Source organism: Micropterus salmoides, unplaced genomic scaffold (genome assembly GCF_014851395.1).
Source record: "Micropterus salmoides isolate LMB-PRFRI ecotype aquatic unplaced genomic scaffold, ASM1485139v1 Ms_hic_scaffold_13, whole genome shotgun sequence".
NCBI lineage: Eukaryota > Metazoa > Chordata > Actinopteri > Centrarchiformes > Centrarchidae > Micropterus > Micropterus salmoides.
This window is the reverse complement of record NW_024040374.1, coordinates 15,360,556-15,386,761: the sequence shown is the minus strand read 5'-3', so window position 1 is coordinate 15,386,761 and position 26,206 is coordinate 15,360,556. Positions and strand designations below refer to the sequence as shown.

Below are 26,206 nucleotides of genomic sequence, written 5' to 3'. Positions count from 1 at the left end.
TTCAGTGTTCAGTGATATAGAGCTGTCTTGTGCAGGGTTGTCATTTTCTCACTTTGCAAAACCAAAATGTTTTTTAAAAGGAAATTAAATTAAATTGATAGTTTTTGTAATTAGGTCTCAGACATTGTCTGCTCTATGGTGCCATACAACTGGATCAGACCGCCTGCCTTGAGGAAATAACTTCCGACTCAATTGAATTAGGAAGTATCAGGTGAAACAGATATGTCCAGTACTGTTAAGTTAGTGTGTAGTGTGCTTCTGACAAGAATAACATTTCCTCTTTGGGTTACTGCCATTTAAAATTTTAAAGTTCAGACTTGTGTGCGATGTCAGAAGATAAAAATATATAAATATACAATTAGTCCTTTAATGTATCCACACTCTTTTACGCTAGAGATGTTGTCTGGCTACAGGTATTGAATTAACTGAAAGGAAAGGACCATATACATCCTTTAATGGAAAATTTATATCAAAGTGAAGGGCAAAACACAACTCAAAACCAGATAAACAACTGTGAACACGAGAGGAGTTTGTGATTTTGGTCTGTGTGCGCACTTCTGTCAACTTTATACTTGAAACACCCTGATTTCAGGTCAAACTGAGTACAAAAATAAAAGCTTAGAAATAATATTTGCAGACCAGGGGGCTGTGCAACACTGTTAGGCAGAATGGAAGAAAGTATTTCTCTGTTCCCATACTGAGAACTGTACCAACCACACCACCGTCTCATGGAACATAACTCATATATTTCATATGAGTTTTCATTTATATTTAAAATGTATTGTTTTTGGCCATTGATTGCTCTAACATGCCCTGTGCAACCAGTGACAAATAAGTGATTCATTGAGTTTCCCAGAATGTGACAAAAAAAGTTTCTGTTTCTGTGTAAACCACTGCATTTGATTCAGTCATTTGGTAAATGGTATTGGAAGCATCAAGCATATATTGCATCATGGGTCAGTGCTTTTGATTTCATTGCCCTAGTAAAAGACACAAGTGCACACAGTGGATTTCCACATTCCGGCGTCTTTATTCCCCATTACAGTGAAATACATTGAGGCTGTGCATTATGCGACGTGTATAGGTCAACCATGTTAGGTAACTACTTGGTGTGTTGGGGGACATATCTGCCCAGGGCACTGAGACATAAAGTACAGTGAAGGTGTGTAGTTTTTGTAATCCACAAGTATATATAAAATAAATAAATAAAGTAAATTTATAATGCACATCAAAAAGTGCCCCACAATAAAAGACAAAAACAACAGACATAACCCTGTTGTGTAGGTTCTGTGATTTGTAGGGTTGATCATTGTGTGCAGTAAACAAAAATCTGTAAAGGCTTTATTTGTAGTATGTAGACATTCATTAAAATGAATATATCTGATGTTTGCTGTATACAGTGGGCATGAGTGTCCTTCTGACACACATACCAGCTACTGTACATCTACACATCCAGCTCTCCTTCAGATGTGCAATACGAAAGACAGTGGCACATGGCACAGATACACCTGGCCCGGAGAATGAACTTTGGTGATTTTGTGGCTACAGGTACAAAGCACAGCTTTGAAACAGTTGGGTATTTGTAGGAATCAGTAGTTGAGTGCGGCTGCACCCTGTACCGATATAATCTGAACTTTACTCCCATTTGCCTATATCATAACGTTCAAGTATGTTTCAGTCTGTAGAGATGTGAATGTAGAGCCAATTTAAATGTCAATGAAAATTACATTAATCTTCAATACCATGTAGAGAGAAAACTGATGCTGCGCCTCGCTCTGTGCCGTTCTCAAGGCTTTTTAAGAGGTCATAAAATGGACAGCACTTGGTGTTGAAATTGGGTCTAATCAACAGTTTAATAGCTGATGATAAATAAAACCATTTCATTTTTATCAAACAATACTGTGTCTCTTTATTTTAAACACGCATTTAATTCCACATTATTCCTTAACCAAAAAAGATTTCCTTCTCACAAGCACAAATGACAATGAGATTACATTGTTTTCACACAGTATTATTTTCTAAGCAGTATTGTTCCGCGAGAAAGCGGCTGGCCCGTAAGATAAACATATACTTCTCTGTCTATTCTTTCTTAAAAGCTCTCATTTCACTGTTCTTTTGCAAAGATTTAGGAAAATATGATGTTTTTAAGTAGTGCAGCAAAAGTCCTATTTATGTAGTAAAAGAGATAATATCCAACCCTCTACATCTGTCCTAACTTTTGTTTAAGTCTAGGTAAATTACTCAGGCGTTAGGTCTCAGTGGGTCTTCTGCACAGGCAATGACTTGTACTGAAGCTACTACAAGAACAATTCACACATCTACCAAACTGTTAAGTTAAATTAAATTTAAATGTATTCATTCATTTCGGATTAAATTTAGTGTTAGAGCTTGATGCCTATTCCCTTGTAGAGATTCCTGACATTGCATGTGACATTAACATGCTGTATTCCTCAGTCTGTGCTCTTTTACTTATTTTCTGCTTCAGAAAAAATATACTAATTCAAATGTCCTAGCATATTTTTCACAAAAAGCGTTGGTACGTCTGTTTATGTACACATTACTTTGGTAAAGCCATACATACGAGGTAAAGAATGACTGTGCATTTCACCATTTTAACCCGGTCTGCACAAATCCCTGCTATTTTTGACACCAAACTTGCACTGCACTATTTGATCGCTATACTGACACACTCTGTACTGCACATCCCCACCCACATCAGGGGGATTAAGTTTTTTTTTTTTTTTTAAACTGCTTCTTCACTGGTGCAAAGCCCAGCCATGAGCCATGCACCGCCACAAAAATAGAGCCCTTTTTGTTATGTCTCCGTCCCTGTGCTCTCTTGGCATATTAGCGGTTCTGTTTTTCAGACACATCCGGTGCTTGTTTATGGATCAGTTTTTCAAACATTTTTCTTTCCTTTGCCGTTGTTTGTGGAGCCACTAATATCTTTGCCAAGACTCTTGGACTGCATTGTCGCCACCAAAACAGTGTGAGAAGAGACAGGAAAGCTCATTATCGACAGTGCCTTCAGTTTCAAGTTTTTATTTTTGGACAAAGTAGCTAGCAGATAAAAAAGCCACCAGGGTTGCAGAATAAGGAAGTGGCATTATATAAGTATTCAGCTCAGTTGCAGGGGAGCATTTCCACTCTTGAAGCATGGATTGTCTTGATACTGACTCCTCCTTTTATGAGATAGTGCTGAGTCAGTGTCGGGTCTCTGTGGCTTTCTGAACAGTATGTTGAGCTCAGTTTTGCTTGATTGTGCACTGTGTTTGATCCCCATGCCTTGCAAACGCATTGACGTATCTTCCACCCCAAACCACCCTGAAAAAGTTGTATATAAATAGATTTCACACTGAGCACAACTGGGTTGGAAATTAATTCTACACGTACACAGTGCTGCCTGCTGAGAGTGGTCTCAGATGATCGTTCTATCTATCTATCTATCTATCTATCTATCTGTCTATCTGTCTGTCTGTACCAAGAACTAATAAATGTTGTATATGATGAATACATATGCCTAATATCAATGATCACTGATCACAATCATCTGCAGTTTATTGGCTGTCATTACCAAAACTTGGATTTTAATCTATCAGGTGATCAAGTGCCACCTAGCCTAAATATGGCTGTAACTAACAATTATTTGTCAATGCTGAAAAAACTTTTCATTGTTCTATCATGCCTGTGATAATTTCCCACAAAGTCATGACTTCATATAGCTTGTTTCATATGAACACTCTAAAAGTCAAAGATAATGACTTTAACTTTACTTGTATTTATCCTCCCAATCCCAGAAGCTGGGAACAGGCAATGTTTACCGTTTTGAACTGAAAAAATGCATTCATTATTAAGATAATTGTAAATAATTTACTGTCCGTCAACTAATCAATCAATCAACTATTCATTGCAGCTATAATGTTAAATAATATGAGCATACCCATGCTGTTCTCTTGTTCTGGATCAAATTGTGTCAAAGCCACAGGACTGCTATGTTATTAGTTTTGCACTAGCTTTGCACTAGCACATACATTACATGTCCTTTCAGTCTGTAACAAGCTAATTTACATATTTCAAATATAAAATAATTAGGAATAATTTTCTTAAATTAATTTAGATAGATAGATTTTACCTGATTATTCTCAGAGAATCATACTTCTTTGTCCTTATACCTATTGCTCCTTTTCACTTATCATACTTTCAGTTCTTACTAACAACACTTTTACAAAGGATCTATCATCTGTCACCGCTAACTATGATAACCTAAAGTATGGTAATGTTTCTTTGTTGATTGAAGTGGACATGTTTGTGTGGATTTGTGCTCCCTCCTGCAGCTGCACTTCACCCTTGCTAATAAGTCAGCCATGGTGCTTTGCTGCTACTGCCTTTGGCTCCGTTAGCTAACTGTAAAGCACTGACATGTGCATTGAGCCATCGGATTTGTCTGTCTTCCAGAAAGTACCTCTAACTGCACTGGTGTTGAGTTGAGCAAATGATGAGTGGATGACTGGGAATACACCATTATTTCATTTCTTGCCACCATATCAATATGAATGGATCGATTCAATGCTAATCCGCTGCTTTTTTGGAAGGCAAGGAAGGTAATCAGGAGTTCACTCCAATACTTAATTGCATTGCATCTTCTACTCAGGCTTAGACCTGAAAACTATTTACTTCAAGTGAGGGCTTTTCACATCCTTACCATACACAGAAAGCCTAGAGCTATACATATGAATTTGATGTGTGTGTGTGTGTGTGTGTGTGTGTGTGTATGTGTGCTGTGTTTGTATTCTTTGTAGACACAGCGTAAGTACTTTGCCTGCATCTTTCTATTTCCAGCCAGGAAGTATGACAGTGGCGAATATCTTAACATCACCGGCATCACAAGGGACCAGGCCGGAGACTACGAATGCAGCGCTTTAAATGACATCGCCTCTCCTGACACCAAAACAGTAAAAGTCACAGTCAACTGTAAGTCTATCTCTTTCTTCTTCCTTGTTTTTTTTTTTCACACTGGCCTTGCAGATACATGAAAGACACCGGGCAGTCTTCAATGATACTAGAGTCATGTCCCTGACCATGCACCTCAAGAAAGTACACTTCAAAAAGTTTGAAAAAGTAGAAAGCTAGAGCTTGACGTTTTTTAATATTTAATGTGAGAATTCCCTTTTTGTCTGTGCATGTAGGTGATTAATTCACACTAAGGAAAGGTCTGACTGTTCTAAGCACTATTCCATTATGCAGGTAATGAGTCTTTCAAAGGTGTGGGGAGACAGTAATGAGGAGCCGGGGCATTAATGAATGATACTGGGCTTTAGCTGGTTGTGGTCACATGGAAATCACTACTCGTAAGTATGAGCAAGAATGGGAGCTTGACAATTATTGCCATTCCCTCTCTTTTTTAAAGTGCTCCTTTACTTACACTGTTATTCATGGAGGTTTCTGCAAAAATGCCCTGTGCTAAATCTCACTTTTGGCAAAGCTTATCAGGCAGTCAGCCATAGAGATGGAGGGGGGAGAAAAAAGGCTCCTCCTAGCCCAGTTACTGAGTCATATCCTGAAAGCTAATCATGCTAAGTTTTCAAATTCAAGTTTTAAGAAATTTCAGACACATTTTTAAAAAAGCTATTTTACCGCAACTTTGAGTCCAAAAACACTTGTACTTTATTTCCACCTCTCTGCCTTAACGCAGCTTCCATTCTAGCTTTGGTATTAGACAAAGTCTTGTGGCCATTATTTCTATGTAATGCCTGGCTCTAATGAGCTGGGCCTGAGTTGGATTTCAGAGACCAATAATTTGTAGCTCTACTGAGACATGGGTTCAAGAATGAAAAGTGCTTTGACATCTGTTAGTATCTATTTGTTACAGAACATAAGAAATATTCCCAATGATTGATAAGGCGTGTCATAGTCAGACACCAAGTTTTATAAGGAAGACAGCTTGGGCTCAGTATACAAATAGAGTGAATTGATTTGGAAGACTTTCCTTTGCTGTCAGACAAAGTCACCACAGCTTGAGCACCAGAGCACCGGAGCGATGCTTTGGGTGGGAGTATGCTATAGTTGGTCAAGTGCAATATTTGTCCGCTGCCCAGAGTTATCTTAAGATGACAGAGCTACAGAGCTATTCCTGTCATTGACCACTTACTTATTCTTTATTATTGACATGTACCACAGAGGAGAATTGCCAGATATCTTTTGTAGACTAATTTTAATAATTTTGAATGTTTTGTTATAAATTGTGTAAACTGTTTATGATTTCTCTTTACAGTTTTTCTCAGTTGCTTTAGGACATTTCTCCGATCAGAATTGAAATTCTCAAAACTACTAAAACATTGATTAAACGATTATGTACAATTGTATGCTGTTTCCTACATTATCAATTGCTGTGTCATGCTGATCACAATGTATTATATTGGTTCTCTGTTGAATAGTCTTACCCCCCAAAACATCTAGGCACAAGTTCATTGCATAAGTCACTACATGCAAAAAGACTGAACACGTTGTCAAAATCAAAGTTAAATAAAGTCAAACTTTATTCATATTCTTCACATTCAGGTACACAGCTGAAGAAAATGTTGTTTTGTACAGACCATGGTGCATAAACAAAATAAGAATAGACAACAACAAATCACAACACTACAGTAGCAACACAGCGCTCACCCCACCCTATACACAAAATACCATACAGTAACAGTACAGTAACATACAGTAACATACAGACAATGAGCAGTGTAGTAGTATAGTGCATATATATATATATATATATACGCAGACAGAGAGGAGAGAGAGAGATAGATTGTCTGTCAATGATATTTTCTATACATGTCTATTAGACATTTTCTTTGTAAATATCTCCTTACTGTAATTGATGAAGATATCCGTAGTGATGTGGATACGAGTCTGTGACCTGACAGACAGGAACATCAGCCTAAGGAGTGTTTCACATGCTTACATTTCTAATTTTGTAATTTCTTCCGTTGTACTATGCACTGCTGTACAAGAGTCCTTTCTTTTTCTTTTCTGCATCACAATGACATGGTCTGTCAACAAATTACAGTACAAACAGTAAAAAACTTAACTGTGAATCCTGTCGAAGCTCTCGCAATGTATAACTTTATACTGTTGAAATTGATTGATTGAAAAAGTGTAGCTTTGTACATTTTCAATCATTGTCATCAAAACCTTAGCCAAAGAGTACATCAGAAAACACTTAGAGAGTACACTGTTATATTGATAACATGACTAAACATTTTGACTGTCTTGTTTGTAAACAATGACACAAGGACTTGTCATTCTGATGGCATTGACATGTTCAATGACATAAAGATTTGATTTTGAGAGATAGACTAAGGATTTTGAGCAAATTTCCAGCTTTTGCAGGTAATCCACTGTGTTGTGCTGTTTGTTCGAAATGTTTCCAGAAATGCACTTATTATTGTTTTTCATAATCCTTTATGTATAGCAGAGATTCAGTTGCTTTACTTCAGAAATAGAAAAATGGCTAATATAAGGAAGGTAACTGTATCAGCTATAATCTTTCACACATTACTTTTGCCTTCTGGACTCAAAAATTGAGGTTCTCTATTGCACCCTAATTACAACACACCTTTCTTGGAAATGCTATGGATTTATAATATATAAAATATAGTTAATTTGTTGGACTCCAGTGTACATGAAATCTCGCCTGTAACTATTTGTGACACTTATGCCATGTCTTTCTGACAAGTCTTTATTCAAAATCTGCTCACAATAATTAGTTTAGCTGAGCTGATGGGGCAGCCTGTGTCTCCACAACGTGTAAATCTCAGAGCTTCCTCCCACATAAATATTTCATAATTTCTGACACCCTGTTTGAGCTATGGCCAACATGTAGCTCAGTAGAGTCAGACTATTCTGGCCTCACAAGCACCTTAAACATGAAAGGTCCTGTGTTTTATTGCACCTGTTTAGTATTCGAAGTGCTGCGCAAATATGAGACCTGCATAAACAAATCATGTTGCAGACATTAAAGCAACATTATGTAGTAATTTTATCTTAAAATAACAACTTCAAAATCATTTTCGTGCATTGACTTGTAATAGGGAGAATTGTGTCTCTGTCGTTGCCACTCCAGGCCTGGAGCAACTGTTGTTGCACCATGTAGCGTGGAATCCCAGGAAGGAAATTTATCATGACAATGGCGTAATGCTTTATGGCACCACGTCACACAGCAGCTCGTATCTTCAGCAAGCAAGCTAGAAGTTGGAGCAAAAAGTATAAAATGTCCAATGTAAGTTCTCTGGAAGAAGCTAGCTCGGTATTCTCAATATGTTTATCGTGGTGTGTTATGATGTTTAGTTGTGTTAGCAAAGTTGTCTTGAGCAAAGTCACTTGGAGGTCTCACAGACAGGGGTTTAGCCGCTAGCTATAAATCTTCATTTGATGTTAGCAAACTTACTAGATAACACACTCGGACATTGGTAATGTAGATTGCTCTTGCGTCAGTAGCTTTGTTGTCTAGCTTGCCGCCCAAGTTTCAAGCAACATTATCCTGCTGGTGGAGAGTGGCGCTGGTGTTGTGCCGGAGCCGGGCAAGTGGACAACATAACCGGGCTCAGCAGCCTATTTGAATGTAACATTAGCTAACAGCAGAGGTGAAATGACCGAAGAGGATGTTGACAGAGGAAGTTAAGAAGAGAAAAAGAGAGTGATCAAGCACGAGGCTCCCAGACGTTAGCGAGAGCGACACAGAGCTGGCATTATTTCTGTGTACACAGATGGACTTGAAAGTAATATTGCTGTGTCTTGTATTGTTGCATTTGCTTGATGTTTGGCTGTGTTAGCAAACTTGTTCACTTGCTAGTTTTTGAGCGTAAGTAATGTAATCATAACAAATGCACGTGTACAGCTGTCCTTACTTTCGACAGCAGTGAATTACACTCTGAAACGCTAGCAGCACAAAATCACAATAACCATTACAAAATGTTGCTTTAAAGCAGCACAAATCCACATTGGTGGTTTGGAAACTTTCAAATGGCATAGAGAGGTAGCTGTTTAAAACTGATTCAGCACCTTGTGTCATGTAGCTTTAAATACTCAAAACATTTTGTATTTTTTATGAAAGTTGCCTCGTCCCTCTTCTCCCTACATGGAGATATGTGTCAGATGTGCTCATTTACAAAGATAAGGGGACAGAATAAATGAATTAAAGTTGTCCTTTGGAGAGGCTGATGTGGCCACAGCAGGCAGAGCCTGAGCCAGCTGGTGGCCACTCTTCACTGCCTCCTCTCCGCCCTGGTGCAGTTCTCCCTCTGTGAGGGAAAAAGAGAAGCATTTGGACCATATCCCAATCTACTTTATCATTCATGCTCTACTGTCACACATCAAGCTATATTCAGGGGGCGCCCAGGAGCGTAGGGTATTGATAAGGGCCCAGCGTGCCAATTTCTGGATTAAGATAAAGACGTTAACTGACACTGAAACTCAAACAAGAGAAGATAATTACATAGCAAGAAGCAAGAAATGAACTTTATTAAAAATATTACACTGCATGGGCACATGTTCAAACAGCTGTTTTGCTCGGCTGACAAAACCAGCCACTCAACTTGGTAAAGGTTCCCCTGGGAGATTCTGCAGGTGTTAGTCAACGACGTGAAATAAGCCATTTTAAAGGTTTTTAGGTAAATAACCTTTTTTTTTATTTACCACGCAGTATGATAACAAAAAAAATAAGACTTCTAAATTATCTTTTTTTATACAAATACTCGTGTTTCATTTGATGTTGTTGTTCAATTATGTGAGAGGCTATCGTGACCCTATCACAGTAACAGCACTGATCCTCTCAGAGTATCCTTAATTAAATTAAGTCATAAATATCAATCAGTAATGGCCGCACTATTTCTCTTGTATTGTTCAGTAAGACTGCACAGGAGTGAGTGACACTGACATTTCATGGGTTAACAGTCTAATTAAATAAATGTCCCAACAATTTCTCTCTGCTTTGAAAACAATTCATTTTTTTTTAAATGCTAAGTATAGTTGACCTCTGGGCTAATTGCAGATTAAGGCCAGTAATTAAAATAAGCAAACCAAACTAATGAAAACAAAATTAAGCTCTAGCATGTTTGGAGTTTTAATAACACAAGGCCTTCCATAACACTAAACCTGCCATTTGGCTTTCTATGATATGATGATTTTGCAGCTATTTCCAAGTGTTAAGTGCAGTACATGCAACCTCTGCTTGAATTCCTCTAAGGCTCAAAGGACTACCCTGATCAGAAAGCATTAATTAAATTACTGGCCTGCCTGTGACTTTTGTCTTTATGCTTCCGTTAATAAAAGACAAGCGACTGAATACTTTTATGAGCTGAACCTGAAATGATGGCAGTCATCCAGAAGGTCATGCTAGAATCAGATTGGCTGAAAAGCCCTTCTTGGTGAAAGGATATTTCAGCAGTGATTTTACCTGATGAAATTTGATCTCTGACCCACTTTTCGAATTTACATATTCATCTTCACTGCAGGTGGGTGCCGTTATTGGCTGAAATTCTCACTGCACAGTGTGACTCAAAGGCATAAATATCACATCTAGGTGGCTTAGTCAGATGGATGAATGAGAAGGAAACAACCGTGGAAAACCTCCGCCTGAGATAAAAAGCCAGTGTTGATTAATTAATGAAGCTACCTTGTTGTAGAAGAATTACTAACCACATACAGATAAAACAATAGCAGAAGCCAGTTTCTTTTTCAAGCTAAGAAATCACAGGTGCCTGACCGTCTTCTGAAGTTTAGAGAGATCTCCCCCCTCTAGAGAGAACTGCTCTCACTCCTTATTGAATGAGTGACACTTCAGATTTTTGAACACCCTCATGTTGCAATATGGGATTTGACAGTTGGCACAAATTTTAGTCACACGTGGAAAGTACACAGACAACCAAATGTCTCGTTGTGCTACATCATCACTGTTTCAGATGCTTCAACTAAAGCCGTTTGTTAACCACACCAGATGTTCTGATCGTCTCTCCGTCCATGTAATAATCCCAAAGCTGCCACAAATCAATATGCAGGAAATAAATGTGTAAAGAAGACAGATCAGTGGATGCCATGTGAGCACCACAGATGTTTGAATTATTGATGTGGAGAAGGAAGGCTTTTTTAAAATGTTTAAATATTCTTTTCATATGAAGCCACTGGTTATGTAACAGCCACATTTCTGAGAAAGTTTGTGTTCAGACTCCTAGCACCTCTTCTTAAAGCGCTGCAATAGCATGGCACACATCTGGAAGTTTAATTGGGTACCCCTGACACACTAGATTCAACTTTGTCTTTACTTTTTATCATTCACTAGGAGAGTCTTTGTGATCTCGTCCCTGCCTATCTAGATGTGTGGTTCAGGTTTAAACCGCACAGGCGTCTCTCCCTCATCAACATTACTTGTTTTCTATCATCGCAAGGTTTTACTTGCTTCGTACAATGAAGCTGTTCCCTGTGTGCTTCTGCGTTTGCCAGCCATTTGCACGCCTCCTTCCTCCTCCAGTGCCCCGCAGCTGTGAATTCTGCTCACATATTCACCATGGCCGTGTTTATAAAAAGAAGAGTACCTCACTTTCTCTCCTGCTTACAGTAATTGGCCAACAAAACTGAGATCATTTTTAATTATGAGCATGCACATTAGAACTGGTGTAAGAAATTACAGCCATAGTATTGACAGATTTCCGTGCATAATTGAAATGCAGGGGCGTGCTGTGAATGCTTCAAATTCTTTACATCACCTTGTCTTTTGTTTGCTCCAACCCAGCCTTTCCCTCTAAAGCCCCGTCATCTGGGCCTGTTTGGGATTCAAGCCCTGCCCCGGGTATATTCACCCACAACATGCTCCTCTCACACCCCTGACAGAGTTGTTTAGGGGAGTCATGACCATCTCCGATAATTAAGAGGCCAAACTTGTTTACTTGTGGTCAGTGGACACGTCTTCGTGACCACCCAACGCTACAATGTCAAGTAATGTCAAGAAAGTAAACAACTGTAAGTGGAGTGTGAGCGTGGTTTGCTCAGTATTAGCATTTATTTTTATTAAGATACATTAGACACTATAACATTTGCATAGCTTTACACAACATTTACATTTGATAAAATACATGTCCTACATGTACTGTGTGTGTGTGTGTGTGTGTGTCCAGATCTGCCTCAGTGCAGTGGTAGATTGCACTAGTGGATCAAAAGTAGAATAAATGTTCATTCCACAGTTCAATGAAATATATTACTGGAAGTATTTTAACATCAGACCCAGAGTCTCAGTTGAGCATTTGTCGACAGTTTGTAGTATCAATTGAAATACTGTGGCTTACAATTCAAAAGAGAAGGCTTCCTAGAATTGGATTCTGATCCAATCCTAAGTAGAGTTAAAGCCAGTACCCTCGAGCTGTTTGGATGTAAATCCATCTCTCCATATCTCTCCAAAGCTCTCGTCTTGATTGCTATTTGGATTCCTTGCTGCATGTAAGGCATGAATAAGTGAGTAGAATCTTGATCTTCTGCAGAATAAATGTTCTTGCTAGTAACACTTCAAAACAGATTGACACACCGCCACCTCATCTTTTAGCTTGGTCTGCAGTTTTCTTTTATTTTCTTTTTTTTGTGGTACTGGACAAAATATGATGTTGACAAAATGCATTTGCCTTTAACATCGCAGGCTTACATTAAATCGTGAATAACGTGGATGTTTTGTGTTACACAGCTGGGGGTGACTAACTGAACTGTGTTGTAGCAATAGTATATTCTCATGTGTCCTGGCTGTGGTGTCGTCTTCATCATAGCTACCCCATCATCTCATACATGAATTTAGTAAAAAAAGGTGGAGATTTGTATACCTTGAACCGTTTAGTGTATAAACAGACAATAGAATGAATCCCCGGTGCTGTCAAGCCACATAGTCCTGCACACTAAGCCGGTTATTTATATGCCTTGCATTGTATAAAAAGAAGGAACACAATGTTCCGTAGCTGTTCTGAATAGAAATCTTAATTAATTAATAAATCTTGGCAGCAGAACCATTCCTGACCGACAAAAAAAAAACAGGACAATGAAGCCCACAGATGGCAGTGGGGAACAGTGTCTCTGTGTGTAAGCTGATAAGTCATGCACTGATGAGTCCATTTCTTAATTGCAATGAAAACTCATTTTCAAATCTGGCTGAAGAGGTAGGGTTATTAATTGATCTTTTAATTAAAAACTCTGCTTTCTCTGAGTTCTCTTGGCAAACAATAGTTTGTAGCTAAATAAATCATATTCAGTCTTGAAGTACACCAATTAATCATTAATAGTCACATGAGGGTTGCTTAAGGCAAGCGACTTAGTGAAGCCCTGTACATGTAGGTGCGATGCTTTCTGAACAAACCCTGTCCATTAATATTAGATAGAGAAGAGGTCAAATATTTTATTCATTCTTAACATGCATGCATTCATGCTCCTTGTAGAGATGTACGGTTGGAGACATCATCTTTGTTTTGATAACAAGCTCCGCATAATGCCGATGTAATGGAAGTCGGTTTGTGATCGACCCACAACTGGCCATTTGTCAGATGGCAGGGCCTTACAGCACCCATTTTTCTGCTGTGCCTGACTGTGCTATTCCTGGACCCAACCCCTTACTCCCATCTGGTGGAGTCACCGTTACTCCAGGCATGATTTACAGCACCACCACAGCATTCTCTATCCACTAAATTACCTGGATTATTGGACCTTCATGCTTTTTAGTGCACTACTTTGCATTACTCTCCAAATCCTGATGGTGTATTGCGCAATATATGATGATATAGGACGTGCCAGCAAGTTAAAATTGGAATTATTGGATTGGACTGGATTTTATGGCTGTGATCTGTCTTAACAGATCTCAGTGCCAGGATCTAAATTGGAAAGGCCTCATATTATTGATGCATATAAAATCAGAGCATTTTGGACCACCTACAAAATTAAGGGTGCTATTTTTTTCTATTCTAAAATGTTGCAACAGTTGTATGACTTGAGAGAGAAAATTACCTTGGCCCAAACTACGTTTGAATTCTGCTCATTTTATCACTATAGTCTGGTGAACATTTGTCGGAGGTGATAGATGATGACGTATGATACATCTTCCTGGTCTGAGTAGAAATCTGGATTTATATTGCTAGTTGCCTCTCCTTAGTTACCATGTAGTGCTCATGTTGCATGTTGATCAGCAAGATAAGAAAAGAAAAATAAATAAAGAATTATTTTCTGACTCCTTTGTTGTTTTTAATCTAATTTTGCTTGCCAGGATTTCAACCAACTTTTAATAAGAGGACAGTAATCCAAGTTAGCCAGAAATAGGAAACCCTTTGAGTCTAATGAAGAAAGCATACATAACTGATCCAGTTGGTAATAAATAAAAGGGAACACTTCAAAATGCTCCCTCTTCCAAAAAGAAAATACAACATCTACATGAAAGGAGCAAATTTAGCCAGACAATTTGGCAGTGGTTTTGTGCACTCAGTTTTAACATAAAATATAGTGGCTCTATGTGTGAGTTTCAAGTATTGACACACCTGCCTGGGCCACCATGTCCACTGTCCAACAACTGTACAGTGCGACAGCCAGGTCACACTGCTGCTTTCAGAGGCTTCAGATAATCAATGGCCCCGCACAATGACACCAATGGAGGATTACGAGGATCCACTAAGCCTCTGTCGGTCAGTATACTGCATTGATTTTGTCATACTTGTTATTGGCTTATATTTCTGTGCTGTAGAGCGCTGTTACAGTACAATTTTCTCTCCTTGTTCCTTTCCCTTTCTTTAAGCAATGTACAGCTCTTCTCTGGTGCACATTGTCAAATGCTAAACACTCTGATGTTACTTAATCGCAAGCTTTATTAACCTTCTTATTCCTTTGCTGCAGGTTGTTGTAGATGGGGATGTGATGGGGCCTGAAACTTTTTTGCAGGATGTCTTCATGGTGTGGTTGCTATTAATGCTGGTTGTGATTAAAATAGATACAGATCTGAAGCAATCTGAGCCGTTAGAACAGATCTGTGAAGCGAGATTGAGTCAGAAAAGTGGTGATACTTTGACTTTGGATATTTCATGCACACAAGGGTACACACACCCGCAGCATGCACACACACACACACACACACACACACACACACACACACACACACAGCACAGACATCCAGTCAAGGTCTACCAATACCCCCCAGCATGGCATCCAATATTTCACACAGTGATGTATGAACAGTAAAAGCCCAAGCATAAGCATCACTTGATTCACTGTTTCAAGTCCTTCAGGATTATTTAGCCCAGCCATAGAAAAAAGGGAAAATAGCAGTATAATTGGCACACGTATGCAAGGACAGAAAATCAACATACACTAGTCGTACGAATGTACTCATTAAGATGCAGCAAAAGGGCATTTATCATCACAGAGCACACTGTCACCCCGGTGTAACAGTCCTACATGATCATACGCCACATGTACAAATGCTCACATGTATCTTTTTCACCTTGCACAGATCTTTTGCATTCCATCAAATCTATCTATGTGGGCTCTCACAAGTTGGTAGAGAGGCCATGCACACAGCAATATTTAGTAAAATGAATCCTTGGCAATATCTTGATGTCACAAAAAATGTGAATAGCGTAAAACTTCAATTAATAGCCAAGTCCCAAATAGCTGCCTACCCCTTTTATTGGCCTGGTGTGGCAACACATTTTGACAAATAAACGCAGGTCTCCATTAAACGCCTGGTCTGGTCTTTGTTTGGATGTATAAAACCGCTTAAACCCCGCCGGGTCGCCAGCTTTAGCCGCTTCTAAGCTGCTTAGATCATTAATACACATATTAATGTTTAAACGTATGATCAATATGTCGATATGAACATGCTACACATCGTTAGATCGGTTAGATTCTCCGCAATTCATTCATTCAGTTCATTTAACGAAAACAACAAGCCACAAAGTCTAATTCTTATAGATTTAACGGTTCTTATATATTTAACAGTGTAACCAGCATGGTAGGAGATGAGAGCAAAAAGTGCTGACTCCCGTAACCTTTCATACGCTTGTTAAGTCCAAATGTGCCCATTCCTTGATTATATATATTACTTTATTCTGTAAGGGTCCATCGATCAAAAGAATCAAAAGAAGCTTTTCATAAAAATTAATTCAAGTTGTGAATCCTGTCAGAAGTCCATTGCTCTCTGTCTGCTAACTTTTTCTGCCAACCTTATTTCACCCTGCACCGTGTTGTTGGGTTTGTTTTCGTTACATTGCTGCCTACAAAATAAAAGCGCATGGGGCTAGATGAAATGAAGGATGTGTATTTGATATTATTTGATCATTTTTATTAGGGCTGGGCACGTTAAAGCGTTATTATCGTGTTAACGCATTAATTAATTAGTGCCGCCAATTCTTTTATTGCACGTTAACGCATTTTTTATTATTATTTTGATATTATATTTTTGCTCACTGGCTTTGAATACACGGACAGTCAAATCATGGGTCAACATGCGTCACAGGAGGGGTGGGATGTTGATCAGCTTGCAAATCACCCACCCAAACAAGCAGTAGAGGGAGGCTGCGCTAGATGCGGCGTGTGGGAGAAGTAGCTAGATAAACACAAGCAAGACAAGCGATCAAATGCCATAGCAAAGTGGATAGACACCGCATGCTGATTAGTTTTGGGGAAGATGTCGGTCTTAGGAACATTCTTAAAAATCACAACATAGTCGCTTGTCCCCGCAGGGTTGCTCTTTGCTCTTTGATCAGAAAGGGAGACAAGCGACAAGCTGTAGCCTATTTAACTTAGGTTAAATTTATACATAACTTTAACTGACAGGTCTACATCTAGTTTTACTCTAGCTAGATAAAAGGTAATGCCCTGGCTGTGGCAAATAGCTTTGGTTTTATATTTGATTATGTTTACATGTTTAAGTTGAGATTATTATAAGAAATATTTTATTGCTACTGTGTAAAGGGAATACTGCTGGTAAAAAGCACCTGATTTGTGTGTTTGCAAACCACATGTTATTGCACTTTTGTGTATATACAGTAGCAGTACATTTAAATCATTGATTTTGATTAATCGCGATTAATTACAGAAAATCATGTGATAATTTCAAAGTAATATTCTGTTTGAAATAAATAAACTGTTTCATAGTAAACCTTTTTCAGTTTTGTGCGAGAGGAATTAAAGGTCCCATATGGACACCTGTCCCAAATATAGGCAGGGTCAACTCAGTGATTTTAGAAAATAAAAGCCCGGGCTATTAATCAAAGTTTTACAGTATGTGCTATAATAAAGCATGTTGCTAATTTCATGTACCAGGAATACACTTCAGAACTACCTTATTCATTAGGATTACACTATTCAGATGTGTTCATTGGATTAATTTGTCATTGTCTGCAGTTCAGGGAGTTTTGTTGCCAGTACCTTGGGGGTTGTTGTCCATCAGTCCAAACTGAGGTCATCCGTTAGAAAAATCTCCAAATGCAATTGGAAGTAAAGGTTTGCAGGCACTTGGCCAAGCCCTTCCATTGGATATAGGCTACAGCTCTGATTGACAGCTCGTTCTTAAAGGCTCATTGTCGGGAATATAAATAGTCCACATCCCACTTTCCGACATGGCCGGGCAATTTGCTGCTAGCTGCAGGACTGACCCTAAGAGTGTGGGCTTTTTCCATGCATCATAGGCTTTTAATCAGAATCTGTATGAATGACACAAAGTCATTTTGCTTGTATTGTATGTCTGATGGCTGTGCCTCTGTTTGTGTGTTTAGAACGGTTTCATTATTTGACAGGCTTTGGGGAGTTATGCCAAGTTTACACAATACACAATGTCAGATTGAGGCCTGTTTTTAATGATTGGTTCATGTGTTTCCTTGCCCCTGTTGATAAATGGAGGAGCTGGAAAGCGTTCATGATGAACCCGGTGTATGCATTCAGTTCTGTGAGGAACAGTGCTACTTAGAGCAAACACTGCTTGTTCTCAATCATTTCATTTAGTGTACCTTCCATAGTTTATGAATTCAGCATTTCTCTGATAATGGCCAATAATTACAAATGTAGCAAGTGAAACATTTTTATTCCCATTATGTGACTAAGGGAATGGGAAGCGTGCTGGATTTTCTTTGTCTGGCCGGTTTTGTCCAACCACATACTGTATTCAACAAAATGCCGTTATTGTAAGTCTATATAACTTCAATTCATTAATTTAATTTCTTTCAAGGCTGTGTTGCTATAAGCAGAGTAAATATTTGAAGTACAAAAGGACTGGTCTGCTTTTGAAACGGTCCATATGTAAAGCTGCCTTCATGACACTGGCAAAGAGATTTACACCACATTTCAGCACATGAAAGGAGCCTCATTTTGCATTCACAGAACCTGCCTCTCCCATTGAGTCTTTGAACTTCCATTAAGCCATTTATCACCATGCAATTCAATTCATTTCATTTTCCTAACATTGGGGACTGCTGCCCTCTCCCCTCCCCAACTCCGCCTCTGTAGGCTCTGAGTGTTGAGTTTACAATATGTAATGTGTGCACTGACCAAGATGTCAGAGGTTGTCATTTTCAAGTTCAACGACCCTTCACCAGTGCTCCTTATCTTATTATCACTTAAATCATTTACTCTATATTGTTTCTTTTGACCGCTATATGTGACCTGCTTACTTATCTCTTTTGTTTTCTCCAGTTGCCCCAGCTATCCATGAGATGAAAAGCCATTGCGTTGGTCTGGGACGCACAGCTCTGCTAAGGTGCGAGGCAGCTGCCGTGCCTTCCCCGACATTCGAATGGTACAAGGGTGAGAAAAGGTGAGCCCAGTTTGACTGCATGAGTTGTCTTGATAAAGTGTATTGGCAGCCTCACCCAGACGTTCACTGGATGCAGCTGTGCTGTATTTCGGTGGTTCAACAAATGGCTCAGCACGGCTCAATTGCTGTTCCCATGTCCACTGGAACTGTTTTTTGAAGTGGAGGGTCATAAAGCAGTCTGTTCTTTAGCAGCCAAATTTTTTATATTGCTAAGAGTTACTTACTGAAATGTTTGTTTGTTTTTACAACATATTGAAAACACAATTCTTTAATTTGCTTACATACAGTCCCCTCCAAAAGTATTGGAACGGTAAGGCAAATTCCTTTGTTTTTGTTGTTCACTGAAAACATTTGGGTTTAAGATCATAAGATGAGTATGAGACAAGAGTTCAGAATTTCAGCTTTCATTTCCTGGTACTCACATCTAGATGTGTTAAACAAGTCAGGACATACCACCCTTTGTTTGAACCCACCCATTTTTCAAGTGAGCAAAAGTATTGGAACATGTGACTGACAGATGTTTCGTTGTTGCCCGGGTGTTGCCTTTTAGGTTGATTGTCCAAACATTAAATAGCTCTGAATGACTAGTTTTCATCCTTGGTTCAAACCTATAAAGACTGCATTTCCTGTTAAAGAGGAACCAACATGAAGACCAGAGAGCTGTCTATGGGAGAAAAGCAAGCCATTGTCAAGCTGAGAAAAGAAGGAAAATCGACCAGAGCCATTGGACAAACACTGGGCATAGCAAGCACAACAATTTGTAATGTCCTGAAAAAGAAAGGAACTACTGGTGTACTGAGCAACAGACGTCGAACAGGTCGGCCAAGGAAAACAACAGTAGTTGATGACAGAAATATCGTGAGAGCTGTGAAGAAACCCCCTAAAACATCAGTAAGTGGCATCACCAATGACCTCCACAATGCAGGGGTGAAGGTATCACAATCCACTGTTCGAAGAAGACTCAGAGAGCAGAAATATAGAGGCCAAGATGCAAACCACTCATCAGCAGTAACAATCGGAAGGCCAGATTGAAATTTGCAAAGAAGTACAGAGATGAGCCGCAAAAGTTCTGGAATACAATGTTATGGACTGATGAGATTAATCTCTGCCAAAGTGACTGCTTCTGGAACAGGCTCATTAATATTTAATGATGATGTAACTGATGATGGTAGCGGCAGAATGAATTCAGAAGTGTACAGAAACATTTTGTCTGCCAATTTACGGAGAAATGCATTGAAACTAATCGGGAGGAAGGTTTATCATGCAGCCAACAAAACAAAGGACTTCATCAGGGTAAAAAAGTGGAAGGCTTTAGACTGGCCAGGTCAATCACCTGACCTTAACTCAATAGAGCATGCATTTCATTCTCCTTAAGAGGAGACTGAAGGGAAAAACACCCCGAAACAAACAAGAACTGAAAGAAGCTGCGGTAAAAGCCTGGAATAGCATCACAAATGAAGAATGCAACAGTTTGGTGATGTTGATGGGTCGCAGGCTTGAGGCAGTTATTGCAAGCAAGTGTTATGCCACCAAATATTAAATGTTATTTACTTTAAGATTATTTGTTCAATTACTTTTGCTCACCTAAGAATGCTGTGGTCTAATACAAACGGTGATATGTCCTAAGTTGTTTAATACCAGGAAATGAAAGGTGAAAATCTGAACTCTTGTCTCATACTCATCTTTTGATCTTAAACCCAAATGTCTTCAGTGAACAACAAAAACAAAGGAATTTGCCTTACCGTTCCAATACTTTCGGAGGGGACTGTATACTTATGTGGCTGCATTACTGTGCACACATGCCACTGTACTGTAGCAATATTTTGCTTAAACAAACAAGAGAAAGTAGACAAAGTCAATAACAGATTAAATGCATCACCTGTTAATTAAATTATCAATAAATTGTAATAAATTGTATTGTAACATATTAATTCTAATGTCAATTATCAATAAATATCTGCATTTGTGTACATTGAGAAGTGAATTCAATACTTCAAAGAGCTGCTCCGGCAAACATAAACTCATAAATATAAATTTATTCATTTAGCTGACACTTTTATCCAAAGTGACTTACAACTGATATGTCAGAGGTCGCACACATCTGGCACAACTAGGGGTTAAGTGTCTTGCTCAGGAACACATTGGTAGATGGCTCGTAGCCGGGTCTTCCACACCAGAGGCATGTGTCTTATCCACTTCCCTATCCCCACTCCCTCTCTTCCATTATGAATATAGGGGAAGAGAGGAAAGAGCTGTGTTGTAGCTGTGAGTGAGGCACTCCGGTCAAGCGTCAGGTAGATATCAGCACAATGTCTGATTGCAGTGGCAAGAGATCATCTTCAGAGGCTGTGATGCAGCTGCATCCAGTAGACATGAGGGTTGGTCCACCAGTATGATTTTGTTATGTTTGTTGTACAGGTGAAATTAAGTGTGTTTGTTTTGGATCATATAATTATGAAGCGGCACACGTCTTGCCACACTTGACAATCTAATAAGTGGTGTGAATTTTAACAAATCTTGGAAATATTTTGTTTGTGGTTGACATAATCTGTATTAGAAGCATATATACAGTTTAACAATGGGACACTTATTAGGCCATGCTTGTTTGTGGACAAGTGTAAACAAGTGATAGGAAAAAGGTCTTTATTTGTTTGTTTTTTCCCAGAGACAGTCCCATTTGTTTGTCCTCTGGGGAGAGCCCATATAAATGTTCCAGCAAGAATCAAGTCATTTGTGCCTTGTCCTCACCTTGCATCCTAATAAAATGTTGGCTGGCAACTGGCTTAAATCATTTGTGGCACATACATCAATCAGTCTAGATTCAAGTGTAAGTTCTTGAATTTAAAAACCAAATTACCCCCATTACCCATCATTTACCCACTCCTGGTGAGCACAATTTCAATCATCAACTCACACTGCGCTAATTGTAATTATGGGGTGGATTCAATTTATTCAAATTGCTAAGGAGGCAAGTTGGCATGATTCTAGTCTTTACTTAATTCAAGGACTTGTTCTTTCTGTGACTTCTTACATGGCTAAATGGTGAATTCGTAATTTACTCCTCATCATGAAAAGGACATTAGTATAAGGACTTAAGCATAGAACATGTGTACCGTCTGTACAACACTGGCTGTGACTACTCCATTGCCCATTTCCTGTGTATGGGAAATAAAGGCCACTTCTTAGTTTGGCTCCGTGTACCATCAATGTAGTGCTGCTGCCAGTTTGTCTCTATCGGAAGTGGGGTGACAGCTTTGACAAGCAAATCTTTCTCTTGACATGTCACTGCATTCATACTTGAATGGAAGTGGGTGAGTGTTTTATGTGCATGCAGGCAGGGATGGAGGGGTTTCTTTCACTATGAATAGGGGACCATTGACTGGCTTGATGTTGAACTAGCGAATGGGCAAGACGCCCACCGAGATTATCAGCGAATGTTCAGCTAACATTTGAGGAGGTCACCGTGGGAGAGGGAACAACAGATTTGCGGATATTTGGTGGACATAAGGTCACACATAGTGTCTCAACTCAGAGTGCCTCGCAGGGCAACTCGAGCCAAGCTAGAGATCACAGGGAGCCAAGGCAAGGCCAAGATAGAAACATGTCTCCCTCTCTGGAGGTTTTTATGGTTTATAATGCCAAATGTCAGACTTTAGCAGTAACAGACACCACACTGATGAAAACAAACTCAGCTGTAATATCTCCCATAATCTCACAATCGGGACGCACAGCATATGCCTTGATAGAGTGAATTTTAATGTCTACAGGCTGTTAAAGATCATCACGACCACCAAAGTAAACAATTAAACATTTGTCAGTTTCACAGCACAGATGCCAGGCGCAACTGGAAGAGGATTTATTGTAATCCCCCTGCACCTGCAACAAAACGATGAACAACATGTCAAGTGGCACCCAGCTGGTTCACCTCTAGGTCACATCTCTCTACTCTCAGTCCTTCAGAGCGCCTCTCCAAGGCAGACGTGACAACAGACCAAGGGATAAATAGATCTGTTGAAGAGGGTGATGAAGTACTGTACAATCCGAAGATCCGCTAAAGGATGACAAACATGTGGAACGTCCTTGACTCATGCCACCCCTCTCCCCCAACACTTTGTAACTGGGTGAGAAATAAAAGCTGCATTTGTTGTGATTGTTTTCTCTTTTCAGGATTATCAAGGGTCAGGGAATCGAAATCAAGAGCCTCAGCTCCAGATCAGTCCTCACAGTGACCAACATGACAGAGGATCGTTATGGGAACTACACATGTGTCGCCTCCAACAAGCTGGGGACGGCTAATGCCAGTGTGCCTCTCATTCGTAAGTTGTCATTCTACCTCCTTGTGGCTAACTGGAGTGGTGAAGAGTCAAATGGTTGAGTGTTGTGGATGTCAGTGGGGGTGTGTGCCCTCAGAGTTGTTTTCATTTTTGCTCCAGCATTATTGAGATAGGATAAAAGCTAAAGCTAAACCCAGCGCTGCAACTGGTTGCCCGCGTATCACCATTAGAAGCGGTTTCTTATTTCCTAGTCATCAATGTTTTGAATGTTGAATGTCTAATATAGTTGCAATGTGTGTGGGTGTGTGTGTTGGCGTGTGTCTGCTTTTAAATTCTACATCTGCATGTGTATTGGACAAAAACACCACCAGAAAAAGATATTTAGCTTTGAGGTAACAGCATCACAATTACAAAGGCAGCTACACAGGTCAGTCGTGCTAAGTTGAATGCCAAGTAGCAGTATGACTCAGATTTTAAAGAGGTCTGAGAGTCAGCTCTTTCAAAGAGCTACAAGGCATCTAATAGAGATCCAGGAAGGCCAAATAATCAGTGCTGGTGCATCACTGATAGTCTACAGAATTATTTAAAATGGTTAGGGAAGCATTCTGCATACAGTAATGCCACAAAAGTTTACCCAAAAACAGGCGCAGGCACAAAACACCTGCCCATCATGGCAGAAACCCTGGTTCAATCCCCAGGTAGCAGGACCTCCAGCTTTGTGCATTCCACCAAACACAAGTAGCAGTGTTCATGGGTGGGAAGTCAGTGGGGCAATTTCTTTTAGTTTTTCTGGTATCTGCACAGCATTATACCCTTCTTATGAGGTCTGGCAGACTCCATGTGACTCTCTTCTCAGACCAACAATAGAGTAAGCAGTCATAACGACTGCAGTACAAATGAAATTGGCCCGTTGTGGAGAAAAAATGGGAGAAAAACACAAAACTGAATTAAAACCTCTGTGACACAGCCCAAGCAAAAACTGTACATTATGTGCCACAACAAAGCTAATATTTATGGGAGCTATCATTCAGAAAAAGCTTGATAAAAACGCCATCACACAAAGGCACATGCCCTTCTAAGAGGAAATCAGAACATTGACCTGTTGTTGTGTGGTGTAATGAAAACATCTTTCAGTCCTTTCAAGGTTTGAGTTTACAAATTCAATAGTACATGTTGCCAACTGCTGAACACACTGTTGTGGTAGATTTATACTATATATTGTTTGTAGCCGTCTTTTCATAATCATACGGTCCACTGACTGAAACCTAGCCCAGCAAGAGGCAGGTTATACACTGGCCATGACAAGTCATCGGTCTATTACAAGGCTGGTGATATCAATGGTTGACTGAAGTATAACAGGTGCGTTATGTCAGGGACGCATAAAAACACTAACATGATCAAAAAACATAATAGCGCCTTAAAAATGCCCAAGGCTTAAGCATATTACCATTGTAGTGCTCAACAGCCAAGGTCTGGAAACTGGTGATTAACAGACCTGGAATATAAGGTTTTTTAGATCCTGGTTCACAAACAGGGATATGTCATGATTGTTTTATACTTCGAGAAAGGAAGTCCTCCAAACTCATTTTAAAGAGTGGTTTGATGAGTCTGTAGTCCACAGCCGCCCCGCTTGCTGGATACACACATCTTTGAGTCTCTGTGAGAAGTGGCTTTCAACAACTTTCATTCCTGAAAGAACAAGACACTATTCCTCCTTGAAGAATGTTATAATATCCATCTACATACATTCACAAACTTGCTCAAGTGCCCTCCACTTTTTCTAAGCCCACTGCTGTTCTTCTTGGTAGGTGTTTTATATTCCTACACTGTTAAGCTTTTCAGTTATTTTGTCCGCCTGCTGTATCTGCCGAGTAGCAAAAAAAAGCAACAACAACAAGGGATCTGAGAACACATTTCCCTCAACATTTTAAAGCGAGTATGGGTGGAAAAAATTCAATTTAATGTATTCAGTGATGAAATATGAACAGGTGAATTTAATAATTCACCAGTTTGCACTGCAGCCTCTGATGATAACATTGTCCCTAGCAGGCCAGAGACTCAGAATACAAAAAGATATTTCTGTAGAGTTGGCAATTGTCAAAGGAGCACTCCACTCTCCTGTTTGTGTATGCACAAAGAACATCAAAGGCTTGTCTCAGATCCTCAAATGGATGATCTTAATGTGACACTAGCGAGGCCTCAAAGGCAGAGCGGCAAAGAAACCCTCAGAATAGTCAGAGGAGGCAGCTTCCTGTGCTGCCACCCCCAACTTCTCCCTCTTCCATTCCCTCACTTTATCTCTTTGTCTGTCGTTCTTTGTCTCTCTGATTCTCTTATCTCAGTCTCTCTTTGTCTCTCTTGCTCTCTTTCTTTTGTCCTATTTCCCCCTCTTGTGTCTCATTCTTCTTCTCTATCACTCTCTTTCTCTCTCACACACACAGCGTCTGTTCTCCCTCCCTTTCTCTTTCATGATCTCCTCTAATGGAAGAGAGGCCAATTCTGCTGTCGCTCTTAATGAGAAATGGCAAGCAATCGCCACAGCGCACTCTCACCGGTACGTTGACGCAAATAACAAAACCCAGAGGTTGAATTTCACCACGGGTGACTTTGGATTGCTATTTTAGAACCAGTCAATAGCTATTGATGAGCAAGATGGGAAGGGGAAAGGGGCATGCATATTTGATAGAGCATCATACATTGAGGTGAATTTTAAGTGGCAGCACAGTGTGGGTGGTTTGCGGTGAAGGAATGGAGTATTTATGTATATATACACAGTATTTTTTTTGGTTGTATCCATTACACTGAGATGTTTAGTAAATGTGTATGAATTGATAAAGTAAGGGTCATCCCTGTTCAGAAAGCCTCCTTGAAATACAGCCACTGTGGAAAAAGATACTACTAAGTATAAATATTAAGCATTTATGTGTCAGTTTCATAAGTCTCTTTTCAAGATTTTGAAGTTGAAAGGTCCTTATCCATCAGCAGTGTAAATCCTTTTTGTCTTAACCTACCAGAGTCACTTTAAAGCAGTCCAGGAAAAGGTTTGCCATTATCACTGATGAGATGAACTGTGTCTCAGGGAAAATAAACACATGTTGCCTTCCAACCAAAGCAGCCAGTGGAA

General features: G+C 39.5%; 1 protein-coding gene across 3 annotated transcripts in view; it reads left to right on the top strand.

The window, feature by feature from the left end:
* Positions 1-26,206, top strand: part of negr1 (neuronal growth regulator 1) — a 155,298-nt gene that overhangs the window by 90,273 nt on the left and 38,819 nt on the right. For all 3 annotated transcript variants that reach the window (XM_038715718.1, XM_038715719.1, XM_038715720.1), the window contains exons 4-6: positions 4,840-4,971; positions 18,688-18,808; positions 22,976-23,124. In XM_038715718.1, the coding sequence (XP_038571646.1) occupies positions 4,840-4,971; positions 18,688-18,808; positions 22,976-23,124 (402 nt within the window). The remainder of the gene's footprint in view (positions 1-4,839; positions 4,972-18,687; positions 18,809-22,975; positions 23,125-26,206) is intronic.